At 45.8% G+C, this 13,464-nt stretch overlaps 1 protein-coding gene and 1 long non-coding RNA gene across 4 annotated transcripts in view; one reads left to right on the top strand and one right to left on the bottom strand.

The window, feature by feature from the left end:
- Positions 1 to 12,476, bottom strand: part of LOC126542991 (mitochondrial outer membrane protein SLC25A46-like) — a 50,962-nt gene extending 38,486 nt beyond the window's left edge. Inside the window, exons 1-6 of one of the 3 annotated variants that reach the window (XM_055077538.2) lie at positions 12,000 to 12,476; positions 11,785 to 11,827; positions 11,602 to 11,659; positions 11,456 to 11,533; positions 10,819 to 10,919; positions 10,708 to 10,764 (exon numbers count right to left, since the gene is read on the bottom strand). In XM_055077538.2, the coding sequence (XP_054933513.1) occupies positions 10,708 to 10,764; positions 10,819 to 10,919; positions 11,456 to 11,533; positions 11,602 to 11,659; positions 11,785 to 11,827; positions 12,000 to 12,201 (539 nt within the window). In that variant the 5' untranslated portion in view covers positions 12,202 to 12,476. The remainder of the gene's footprint in view (positions 1 to 10,707; positions 10,765 to 10,818; positions 10,920 to 11,455; positions 11,534 to 11,601; positions 11,660 to 11,784; positions 11,828 to 11,999) is intronic. The other 2 variants (XM_055077539.2, XM_050190131.3) reach the window with 2 other exon arrangements.
- A 501-nt stretch (positions 12,477 to 12,977) lies between these two features.
- On the top strand, positions 12,978 to 13,292 carry LOC129387863 (uncharacterized). The gene is made up of 3 exons (XR_008615015.2): positions 12,978 to 13,014; positions 13,094 to 13,146; positions 13,206 to 13,292. It is a non-coding gene; the product is annotated as an uncharacterized lncRNA (long non-coding RNA).
- Positions 13,293 to 13,464: the final 172 nt, after the last annotated feature.

Raw genomic sequence — 13,464 nt, 5'->3', positions numbered from 1 at the left:
ATAGGTGAAAAGAACAGCGAAAAGCGTGTCGTCTCTTCTGTAGCAGTTTTGTATGTAAACATTATGTATGGAAGAACTTTATCCAATGTTTTCTGCTGCACACCTACATACATAGACATCATGTCCGTCATCGTTTTGTTGAGCCTTTCGGTCAGGCCACTTGTCTGCCTGACCTGCACTGTCAGGCCACTTTCGGTCAGGCCACTGTCTGCCAGTCATATTTCGATGCATCGTGTAACTGAATTGGAAAACATCTTCAATGAGCCATGCTGCCAATGCCGTTTCTCGATCTGTAATGACGTACAATGGGATGCCATGACAGTAGAATGTTGTGTACGATAGAGTGCAATACGGAAAAGAGGTTTGTATGAGTACCACACCCTGACCAATGTTACTGGCATCTGTATGAATTTCAGTCTTGCCCTGTTCGTCAAAGTGTCCAAGAATGGCCGGCGAAGCAGGGCGGTGTCGGAGCTCGATGAAAGGTGCTGATTATTCACCACTTCAAATGAATGGCATATTATCTCTTGTAAAACTAATAAGTGGTTCAGCAATCTTCGAAAAATTACTTATGATGGGCTAGCAGTATGCGCACAGGCCCAGTAAGTGTCAGACACTTTTCTTATCGGTAGGGGTTGGGAAAATGGCCACAGCAGCAGTTTTGTTGGGATCGGGATGGATGCCTTCTGCGCTCATGACATGACCGAGAAACTTAAGCTTTTGGTAGCCTAAGTGGCATTTCTGAGGCTTTAGTGCAAGGTTAGCTGATCGGACTGCCTCAAATACTTGACGTAGTCAGATAAGATGTTCAGAAAAGCTGGGTGAAAAAATGACCGCATCATCTAGGTAAGTAGAGGCAGGCTTTGCCATTTCAAGTCGACCAGCACAGCGTCCATCCTTTAATGGAAAGTTGCTGGAGCAAAGCAAAGGCCGAACAGAAGCACCTGGAACCCATAAAGACTGTCCGGAGTAACAAAGGCAGTTTTTTCGCGGTCACGCTCCTCGACCTCAATCTGCCAATAACCACTTTTTAAAACAAGTGATGAAAAAAAAAAATCACCGGTGATTACGATACTTCCTAATGCGAAATCAGCGTGCAGCTACGTTTTCATTTCACGGTATAGTGGCTGGCGCAGAGAATCTGTCTTGTACAGCATGTTGCAAACGTAGCTAAGTGCGGCATGACCACCTTGCTAATCGAGAGATCGCGAGAGGCAGCGCGTAGGCGACATGTGGGCATGATTCACAGCAGCTGCCGCAGACAGACCTCCCCTCATGCAGCATATTGTTTAACCCTTTGAGGGTCGAATTATTTTGAAAAAAACTTTCCCAGGTGGTCAAATTACTTTATTGCGTATCTTGAATGTACAAGATTTATAAAGTCGGGAATAAATAGTAAAAAGAAATTGGGAACAGTATTTTGGTGTCGGCATCACTCAGAACTGCAAAATGTTCAATAGTATTTCAGAGTGTGGTTCTCCTTGAAACACGGTTCTACGCACAGTGCCTTATCGCAGTCTGCACAGCTAAAATGTGTGTCTGTTCTCCTCTTGGAGCGACGAGTTGTGTTGGCGCACACGTGACATCTTCTCTGTGTGAGGCTGCCTTGAGCAGAGGTCTGAGGCACCCTCTCGTGTAAGCGCGTTGCCGCAGAGAGCAAGAATACCTCGTGAGCGGTGGTGTTAAACAAGCTAGGAGCAGCGCCAATCAAGATAGAAATCAACTTCTGCCACCCCTGCAAGAGAGTGCTGACAAAGAGAAAAATGACGTTTCGCGTGTTTCCGTTGCGATCACGCAACGAAACCATAACCGCAAAAGGGGTGTTGCCGCAATCTGCGCGACGCTCTGAAGCTAGAAATTTGTTTATCTTCCCAAGAAGGTAGCGCAAATTTCAAACACTTCTTATAAGTCTTAAGAGGTGGCAGCACCTCCCAGTGAGCACGCATCGTCATTATGGCGCGAAATTTCAAACGGAGGGTCGAAACCGTACCCGTACAGCAAAGACCTTGTGGGACATAAATCCGCCGCCGTACATGTACGGCAAAAACCTTCAAAGGGTTAAATGTATGCTATTGGTCATACATGGACCAGGGAGCAAACTGGAATAGCCAATATTCTAACTGATATTAAGAGAAAAAAATGGAGCCGGGTAGGCTATGTAATGCGTAGCATCGTTAACCAGTGGACCATTAGAGTTACAGAATGGGTGCCAAGAGAAGGGAAGTGCGGTCAAGAACAGCACAACACTAGGTGGGGTGACGAAATTAGGAAACTTGGAGGAGTTGGCGCAGGACAAGGACAATTGGAGATCACAGGGAGAGGCCTTCGTCCTGCATTGGACATAAAAACAGGCTGATGATGATGATGATGGTATCGGTAGGGTCATCGGTGAACAGATGACACGTGTTAATTTGGCGCCATCTTGTAGCCATCGTCACCACAAAGCCCATCTTGCACGGCACTGCGCTTTTCTTCTCACGCTTTTGCCATACCCTCCTCCTCAACTTTGCACCTCATGGTTCCGCTGCATCCTCCTCCTTCGCTTTCCGCCTCGCACTCTCTTTGCTATTGCCATCTTTCATCCGCGCTCCGCATTCGCTCTTTCATCCTTCGCTGTGCTCGTTTGCACGGTTACAAGAACGCCAAGGGACGACGCCGACGCTCGCCACAGGAATGGGCGCCTCAGAGCTGCGCTCTAATATACTTAGCTTGTTGTAGCGAGCCGAGAGAATCATCAAGGCATGGCGGCAGGTAAACATTTTTGCTATGTTGTTGAGCTTTCGGTAATCAACACAAAAGCGAATCGTGGCATCCTTCTCCTTGACGAGTACAGCTGCTGATGACCACGGACTGCTTGAAGGCTGTATAATGCCATCAGCAATAATTTTCTATACTTGTGCTTTAATTGCCTCGTGTTCTTTCTGTGATACACGATAAGATTGGTGGCGGATACGATATGCATCGTTGTAGGTGATTATTCTGTGTTGCGTGATTGGTGTTTGACTAACTTTAGACGAATAAGTAAAGCACGACTTCAATTCATCAGGGCGTCTACCAAGTTGACATTTCCAAATTCCCTGAGTTTTCCAGATTTTCCCCGAGCACCTTTGCCGAATTTCGTGAATAAGCCAGAACTTTGTTTTATGTGAAGACAGGCTGACACCATGTTGCTCGATACTGTCACTCTCTAGTAAGCATGTTAAAACAAAAAAATTACTTAATCCAGTTTGAATAGTAAGGAGTAATATCTATTTTACTTAAAAAGAAAACAGAGGGCACAGCGAAAAAAATTGTAAAGCCCATTCCAAATTTAGTCGAACATTTTTAAATACGAATGAAAAGGAGATGCATACATAAGTAAATATTTTTGAATATCAGCTATTTCTATCAACTGATAGCAAGCTCATCGGTACGAGGCCTGAACTTTGTCACAACTAAGATTCTCTCTCAGCAGCTGGAAAGTCCACCTCAACTGTCCGGACATACTGTCAGCCCGTACACAACATCTTAGTGTTGGGTTTCACTGGTTTAAAGAGTTTATTTTGGTTTGAATGAGGGACACCTGCATCTCGGCGTCAGCCAACACTCCATTTGTTGAGCTCAAGCTCCTTCAAAGAAGCGCGCGGCACGCTTTCTTTCCAGTTAATTCCTCAGTGTGTGGCCCTTTCTGTTCTCATCCTCCTTCTGTCACGCGTTCACCCCATGGATCATTTGAAGAATCCTCTTGGTCAGTTGTACAGTCAATGTACGATTTTTCGGACTCCCTAGGGGCCGCAAAAACATCCGAAACTTCGGGCAGTCCGAAAAAGAATGACTGCATACCTTTAACTGCCCTTAACGGCTAAAATTGCCACATGCACGTCCAGTACACTTATTAGGTATATCGATGTTCGTACTGTGACAGGAGACGGGGGTGCACGCGTGTATAATTAAGGAATACATACTGTGTCCCGTGACAATGGCCCCTCCCCACACTTATCCTTCACCGCGTAACACTGCTGTATTAAGGCAAAGCTAACTTTCGGAGACTGGATTTATGCAACGCGCCGCACTTTCTGAGCTTCAAAGCCATTCGCGAGAACTACAAAGGCGGAGTCGGTGCCGTTGCTGACAGCAGCGAATTTTTTAAATAAAAAACACGGCACCCAACGGCAAGAAGCTTAATAGCAAAGGTAGAAGCAGCTAGGCCTAACGTTGCCGTGGTGGTGCACGACCTACGTGCGGTGGTGGCTACGGCTGCCAGCGGATCTGCGTGCGAAAGTGCCAATTCGAGGAGGCGAGATAATCAAAATGGCGGCAGTGGTGGCTTTGATTAATGTCTTTTCAGACCTGCAGTCAGGGCAATATACATTTACTATACGAAGTACGCGGTGGTGCCGCAAAGCCGTGCGAATTATCGGGCGTGTTCGAAAAATGGGGCGTCTGGTAAATCGATCGTTAACTACTCTGGCAATACCTCGTGCCGACGACACGGCGTCAATGACGATTCGTTGCAATTCCTCTGTTACTGGAGCCAGCATTAACACGACTTTCTTTCCCTTTCAATAAAGTTACAGCTAACTTTCCCTGATAAAAGCATGAATTCCCCGAGTTCTCCCTGAGTATTTCCAGACTTCAAATTCCCAGAGAATTCCCGGTTTTCCCGGTTGGTAGACACCCTGATTCATATATAGTTGCCGCAGTGCCTTCTTTTCCACCTCCAGCAGCTCGTTATCTATGTCAATGCCTGCAAGCGAGGCTTCATCGATGTTGGTTTTTTCAGGTGCAAAACACTGCATGTCCCCCTAAGGCTTCAGCGTAGGCGATGGCAGTGCCAAGAAAAAGGTGTCGATGGCGACTAGTAAAATTTGTAAGCAATACCTCAGTCCGGCCACCCGAAGGTCGACGATGCCCCGTGCCACACACTTGGTGTGCCCCGTGCCACACACTTGGTGTGCTTCGTGCCACACACTTAGGTGTGCCCCTTGCCCCATGCCACACCAAGCAGTGCAACGTGTTCACCAGCTGTATGAACTTGCATCCCAGCCTAAGGCATAACCTTCGTGAGAAGGCTCGCCAATTTTCTGCTCATAATTGAGTAATCAGCATGAGCATCTACTAGCCCGACATTTCTACCATCAGCGAGCACAGGTATGTTCATTGAGAACTTGTCGCCAGGCTGAGGCACAGATGTTGTCAAATCTCTGGATACAGGCGTCGTTGAATCTCCGTCGGGTAAAGGTCGTGTCAACTGGGGGTCTTCGGCATGTTACGCATCAGTGGCTTCACCTCAAATTGTTGATGTCAAGTTTTTACAGGTGAGGGCTCGAAGACTGTCCCTGAGTGATCCTCGAAGTATACCTGTAGGACTTGGATAGGATCGCCGCAACTGCTGCATCTCGGTGCCTGTGGCACGCAATGCTGGGCAATGAACTCTTCAATTTCGGGCGTCCTCTGTCCGAACTGGGGTTGACGTGAATTGGCAGCAAAACCCTGCAGTCCAAGTTGGCCGTAGTGGCACTCTCAGTATGTGTAACCCGCCTCACCACAATGATCATAAAGCAATCGTCGGTCGGGTGTGTACCAAATGTCCAATTTACGTCTGACAGAGCGGGTATCTTGAAAGTAAGGAACCGCCTGTGCCGAGTGAAGTGCAATGTTAGGCGTAACAGGAGCTAGCGGCGCTTATGCAGGGATGGAGTGCCTGAATGTTTCTCCATAAGTCACGTGCTGGAAATCACTCGCCGCAGCTGGTGATGCCGATGTAGGGAAGCTGCGCCTCAACATATCAGCGTAAGTCGCACACTGAAATTCACTCAGCTGTGGTGCCTTTTCAGGCCGAAGTTGAGGTACCCAGAGTGCATGCTGCACTTCGTGATGCATGATGCTGGCAATATAGTTGACAGTAGGCTGCTGCACCGGGTGCAGCTGTTACAGCTCGTCACGGACTAACAAACATTATCTTGCGGAGCACTTCAATGCCAGTCGCAAAAGCTCCCAGGCCGACAGTTGTCGAGGCAGCATTTCCAAGTTAAACCAGCTGCTGTAGCACCTTCTCCATAGCAACGACTTCTGTGAAGTATCAAGTCAACCATCTTTAGCAGACTACAAACAAGCACACCAAAAAGCTGCTCTTTGACACCGCGCATCAAGTGACGAAGCTTCTTGTCTTCCAGCATGCTAGAATTGGCTCACCTGAAGAGACATGTCATGTCTTCCACATACGTAGTAACACTTTAATTAGGCTTCCGAGTGCGCAACTTGAGGGCCTGTTGTGCTCGCTCTCGGCGTTTGGGTAGGTCTCCAAAAGTTGCTGACGTAATTCACGCCCTATTACCAGGGCCTCGTTGCAGTTCGGGAACCAGGTGTGAGCGCCGTCCTCGAGGCTGAAATACACATTCCTTAATTTCATTTTGTCACCCACTCATTGGAGGCTGCTACTCGCTCAAAGTCATCCAGCCAGTTTTCCACGTCTTCAAAAAGGTCGCCATAGAAGGAACTTGAAATTCGCTGGTTCTGCAGTGCATAGCGAGTTGGTACTCTGGCCTCCATACCTTCCACCGTGACCATTGTCCTCCCAGATGATGGCACAATCTCAGGGGCTACTTCCCGAATTCTCTGGCTGGCATGGTGCACTGGTGTAAGCTCCGACATGGCACAACGTTTCAGACATTTGTCCTATCGCAGCGCTAAACTTGAGATGCCCCAGTGCCATGTTGTCATCAGTCAGCAACACATGCGGCCTTCCCGAACGCTCATGGTCATGCAAGTCATCATGGCCCTTTTGCAAACTCACAACAGCACCACCTCACACTTCTCAAAGCGAGACACCTTTCCCCACACACGGGCTGCATTTCCCTGTGGATTTCGATGGGTGTTTGTCTCTTGCTCCATAGAAAACGAATCACATGTTGTTGCTTGTACACCATGGATGTGTTAAGTACAACCGCCATCTTCAATAACTGACAGCAGCGCCGTGCCGTGAAGCTATCGGCAGATAAGGCCGGGCTGGTCCAAGAAAGGTTCACCGCTGGGAATGGGTATGTTGACTTTGCATTTACAGCCATAATTTGTCTAAAAAAATAGGGGCGAAGAGTTTCTGATTCGCCCTCGTAAATTTCTGGCTAGGGCACTGATGGCGAGTATTTGTCCCCTTTTGAACACTGGCCGTAGCGGCTGGGGATCGAACTTGCAACCTCATGCTCAGCAGCAGAACAACACAGCCACTGCAGTGGGTCTAACTTTTATACCATGCTCTATCCTTTGGGTACACACATGGCTTGGCTGATGCATTATATTGCAGGAAACTCACTGCACCAAGCACATTTGCAGGCAAAGCCCACAAAGAACAGCTTTCACATGTGAGGCTTAGGAACACAGACATGCCCACAACATGCTCAAGGAATGCAGAGAATAATACAGCATGAAATGCCTAGCCAATCAGTGTCACACACTACAATGGGGCCCAACTGGTTCCAATTGGATGTCATCGGAGGCACAAGTTGCAATTGGGCATCATGAGAAGTCCAGTTGGTACTAGTTGGACATCACTGGAGCTTGGTATGCCAATTGGTCCCAAATGGACCCAATCGGAAGTCGAAAAGTAATCTCGTGAAACAATAGGATAGTTGATAATAATAATAGCACAATTATAATGTTAGTTTTAAAGTAAAGGATCTTTGTATTTTGGTGTAATCAATGGAGAGAAGCATTTAGCTTTCTGTCAAGTTAAATATTTATCTTGAAATTTTACCAATTTCTCATGAACCACTGTCACCACTTGGTCAACCAAATTTTCCTCACATATGTAGCACCTGACATGCATCTCTCATAGTGAAGTGGTGAGTGTTGGGTATGTCAATGAAGAGAATCGCCGTAGTGTGTTCATGTATAAGTGTGCTTCTCAAAAGGAGTTTCAAGTATATCTGTGTTACATCAAGGTTAGAGCCCATCTAGGCTTCTTTTTTTTCCATTCCTTTGGTTTTCATGCTAGTCACAAGTCTAATTCAAAGACCAATTGGGTCCAGTTGTGTTCAAAAATGCCAGTTGGTCCAACTGGACCTGTTGGATTTTTCCAATGGGTGTCCCAAAACACTATTAGAAATACCCAATTGGTTCCAATTGGAGATGTCCAACTGGCTTGAGCAATTTTTTTTTTTACTGGGTTGTTGTTGGGATAGTTGGTGTTTGCTTACCAACATAATGTTGCGTAAAGGCACAATTACAATGAAGAGACACAAGGTGAGCGCCTGTGATGCATTCTGTGTCTGTTCTTTGTGACTGTGCCTTCGCACTACATTATGCTGGTAAGCAAGCACCAACTAACCCAACAACGACCCAGTAACAACACAGCGCCTGTGTTGTGTTCTTCAGTTCTCGTCTTTTGTGCTGTGCACACATGTCAATATTGAATCCCCAAGTCGCCCAAGCTTCCACCTTATCAAGGTAAACACACACCATGACTAGGGTTAACAACCACTCAATTTAGCAGGACAGCCCCAACATTTAAGTAAATGTCCAGACTTTTGTTTTTCCACTGAAAAACAATAAATCAGATTTCCTTTTTATAATGCCTGACAGCTCAGTTACACATTCCTCTGTTTTATATTCTAGTAGTCAGGAGTTCGACGAAAGTTTGTCTGGTCAGGTAACATGATGATGAAGAAATTGCGGTCACTGACCAAGTCAAAGTGAAAATATTGCATCTATTGCATCATCATAAACATAAAGGCAGTTTCATTTTTGTTGCAGTTTTATTTCTGCTGTAGGCCCTAACCAGTCACAGAAGGGCTTTTCTTTTTCTTTTTTAGCAGGCTAGGTACATCAGTATAGCTAGCGTAGGAAGTTGCTTTTTTTTTTTTATTTGTGTAGAAAAAGTAGCTCCACGCACCTACACAAAGCTATGTTTTATAGCAGTAGTGTAGCATGAAAACTACACTTTCTACACTGCAGTTTCGATGACTGCACATGTAGGCAGCAGACGACAGGCAAATGGGCTGGTGTTGCAAATGCATAGTGTCATTTTGTCTGACTGTTGACACTGATATGGTGACGATAGTGAATGACCCGCTGCAGGGACAGCAGCGAAGTGCTGGTGTGACTGTGTGTAACAGAGGAAGGTGAGCTAATCTTCCAAGAAGATAAAATTATCTTACTCATGCATGGTGCAGCCTGTCTCAGACTATGCACTGTATTATATGCATAGAGTAGTTGTCTTCATGCGCTGCACATATGTGATGTATTTAGCTGACGTTTGTCTAGATTTGTTGCCGATAGGAAACTTGTACATTGACATTTAGTTTCAGGCAAGGGCATATATACAGCCAGAAGGTACGAAGTCATGCGCTTTCTTTCTGCCTATAGAGAATATGCACAGTCTGCTCTGATTGGGTACAGTCCAGTCAGCCAAGTGCAGCACACAAGGTCATAACCTCTGCCTGGCACTACAATCGTCTGCGTGAGCCTGCACGAAGTGCAGGTTAAAAAGAAATAGCCCTAGTAGCTCTATCTCTATTGGTAGCCATGCTAGCCAATCAACTACTGCACCTGCCAATGTTCAAATCGACACATGATAGGACTGCAAAAAATTTTTAAACTTTGTTGCACATACAAAATTTCGGCTCCTGTACAACAAAATTGCGGCTCACGGAACTTGCAGAATTGGCTGTCGCCAGCACCCCCCCCCCCCCCCCTGCTGTCCTAACTTTGCCCACTCGAGTGTTGGCAACCCTAATTTTAATGTCCCTTGCCACTTTACACATCATTTCTCGATCACAAACACATTTGACATTTCATTAATTGCACATAAAGGATAAGTTTTTTGCAAGGACTAAAATGAACCTTCGATATGTAAACCTTTTTCCAAGATTAAAACGACCATGCAATCCTTTTAATGATCATTTATCGAGCATGTGGTCACAGAACTGCTGAGAATGTGAAATGAGCATGCCACGTTCTTTAAACTTGCATGCTCTTTACGTGACATGGCACTTTTGTGCATTTACCTTGTTTCATAAATGAAGTGTTTTGTTTGGTATGAATGTAATTTTAAAACAAATCTGCACTAGCCATATCAACAATTGTCAGAACAATGGTGTGAACATGGTCACAAACCTGGAAATGGCACAGTAAGTGTAAAATCAAATGACATGCATAATAAATATTTTTTTTTCTTTCTTGTCTTTTTGCACAACACACACAATGTCCAATTTGGTCAGGAGGATCCCCCAAACAATATACACACAACTGCAGCTGAAAAAAAAAAAAAAAGCAGCACAGCTATCAGTTGACAGCAATGCTTGATAATGGCAATGTTATGTTTAATGTTTTGTAATTAAAATGTTACAAAGCCAAACAAAGCTTCAGTATATGCATCACTCAACACAAGAAAAACCTGTATTTTTTATGTATGCTTTATGCTTCCCTTGACCACTAACCTAAGAAAAAGCTGTTTTGCATGCTGCACATCCAGCTCCTATATTTTTGTGTCCATATAAGCATAGTCGCAAGTCCCATTTAGCCAAGCTGTTAACTATAGGACAACATTTTTTGTTCTGTGCATGTCAGCAAAATGAAAGGTGCTTCAGCAGCACTGCTAATATGAATGCTAGATACTTCTTTAAATCGAAGTCGTTAAGGTTAAAAAAACAAAACACTACTGATGCACAAGCATTACCTATATTCAGTCCATGTCAATATTTTTCTGCTTTGAAGTTTTGGAACAAATACCTTTTGAGAAGTAGATGTTGCCAGAGCTGACGAAGAGAGCTGTGCGATGTGAGCTCGCTGGAAAAGAAAAACATTTCAGTCATGAGGTAGACTTTCCAATAAAACACTCACCGAGGAAGTGAGGTTGTTTCAGCGAGGACAGTCTCCACCACCACAACGATGCCACGTACAATAAACATGCTTGGTGCACCTTTCCAGAGGGTGATCAGGCCCTGTGTAGTTAGAACACACGACATAGCTGTAAGTCAAGGAATATAATGAAACACATGATGACATACTAAAATAATTGTCACATCAACAGACGACTTGTGCAGCTTATGCTACATCATCCACAGCTCTTCAAATATTGCGAACACACTCAGCAGACCGACATTTAAAATGAAAGTGATGTTTATCCTAAGCCTCGACCATTTGACATGTAATTGGCTCCACTTGGCACTCTGCCACAAGGATTGAAGTGCGTCCGTATGACTGTGCACGGACTGTGGCAGACACAACTCCACATAAGAGCCCCGGTGAGCCATGTCAAGCTCAGTCAAGTGCTGCAAGACAAATCATCCACTGCTTCTGAAATGATCACGATCGCCTAACCGCACATGTATCATATGGATATAAGAGCACAATATGGTCACATCGTCACTTCGCCACCTCAGTTACAAGGTACAGCAACAAGTCACAGCCTTTCGCCGTTTTCCAATCTGACATGCCTATAGTATAATGTCTGAAATACTTGCAACACAAGCGTTACCTGTCTCTGCTGCAACCTCGCAATGATAGGAAACAGCGTCCATGGTGTCAAGTGGTACTTGCTGGCAGTCCTATGCACCTGCACTTATAAAAAGATGAATAAACTTAGTTCACCGGTGAAAGGTTCAATAGTGGCGACCATGTCACCTGGCATTGTCTTCTCAGCACTATGCATGGCTGCGCCACCAAGTTGTCAAGAAGAATGCTGAAATGCAATAAAATTCTGATTTCAGACGTGACCTCACAAGGCGACTTTATTTTGTGAACCATGCACGCCTAGAACTAAATCACACGTGTGGTTGCAGATAATAGCATGGTATTCAGCAGTACCTCCCTAATCGCAAGGCCACTTCGGAGTGCGGCTGGACGGGCTCTGGAATGGGGATACCGTTTTCATTACGAAGGCGAGTCGGAATGAATGCGAAAAAAAAAAAAAAAAAAGCGATGCAGCAACGTCCATTGGTCGCCTACTTTACCCACTGCACTTGCGTTGCGGACGTGCAACGAGAAGCTCGACAGAGCTCAGAGGTCTTTCTGTCACTCACCTGGTTCCTTCGGAGGAGTCGGCCGGTCTCCATCTCCCCGAGGCGAAGGAGCTATCTGCGGGTAGTCATAATGCGTTCGCGCGCGTATGCTAGGTCCCACAGTCAACTCCGGTATAGGGCGCAGCAACTCCCCGTCTCGAGCGTAGTCGCTTGAGGAAGTCCCAGACAGTAGCCTTTGGGTTCGCTGAGGATCTGGCTGCATTTTGAAGCCGCGTATAAGCACTGCCCGTGGCACCGCCGTCGACCGCTCCCGTCAGGTCATGTGCAGAGCGCCTCCGTTAACTTCGCCAGTAAAGATTTTTGAGAAACACGCACCGATAAGAAACACGTCACTGCAGTGAGGGCTACTCTACTGAGCGCAAAAAGCCGCAAACCAGCGACCACTACAACCGAAAGCATCCGATGCCCATAAGCTGCTTGGCTTTACGCCGCAGGTCTCCTTTTGATATTCGGACTGCTGATGGATTATGCTATGGATGCTCGTGGATTGATTGGCGCCTACAAGGAACGTCTCCTCTAATTTAAGCATGATTTAAGTATGCTTGTAGCACACAGTTACTTGCATTACATTATTTTCTAACTATTTTGTAAATTCAATGCGTTATTTTAGTTAGTATAATGCTATAATGTTTTAGTACCTGCCGGTGCTAGGTCAATAAGAGCCAAGTCAAATAACTGCCGTAGCCGTAATATGGGAGTTGTGAAGTGTAGATGTGGTACACGCAGCGCGCCCCGTAGACAGTGACGGTGAGGTGTCAAAAGTCCAGCGAAATTCAGAAAATTTGTCAGTGAAGCTTGCTGGAATTTTTTGGCATGCAATGGTAAGGTTGCGAGCGCAACGCTGAGTTGGAGTGGTTTCTTTTCTTGGTACTGTGACGTTACTGACGTACCAATGTTCCTTTCAGTCTGCGCTCTTCAACTTCCAAAGCCTGCTGACAGTGGTACTGTTGCTAATATGCACTTGCGCGTATATTCGTTCAATCTACCCGAGCCTCCTAGACAGGAATAAAGAAGGGTACGATCTACACTTAGGAATTGCTTATGATATAATAACGCGTAGAACTTTACTATTATTTTCGTTTGTACCGGCACAGGCTCCTTGGCGTGTTCTGGAAGTGTGCCCGCATAGGTTAGTACGCACGAACAGGTCTGATGAGTGCAAAGTTTGAATTCGACGCGATATACTAACGGTAATTTGTTCCGCAGGCGAGCGCAAAAGCCCGTGGGTTGCGGGATGCTGCATCGCCATGGCGCTGAGCATCCTATTCTGGACGTGACCTCTTCGGCCGTCAGTACTTGACTCTTCATAGTGGAAGCCAAAAGAAAATCCTGCAGCTGATTTGACTGAAGCGTTGTGCCGTCACCGACTGTCCTGTTAGTGCATCATGTTACGAGAGGCTGTTTGCATTGTTCCCACAGCCAACAACCCTAACCACCTGTGTTAACGGCTCTTCAGTCATTTACC

The sequence above is a fragment of the Dermacentor andersoni genome, chromosome 2 (genome assembly GCF_023375885.2).
Source record: "Dermacentor andersoni chromosome 2, qqDerAnde1_hic_scaffold, whole genome shotgun sequence".
Classification (NCBI taxonomy): Eukaryota; Metazoa; Arthropoda; class Arachnida; order Ixodida; family Ixodidae; genus Dermacentor; species Dermacentor andersoni.
This window is presented reverse-complemented; position numbering and strand designations above follow the sequence as displayed.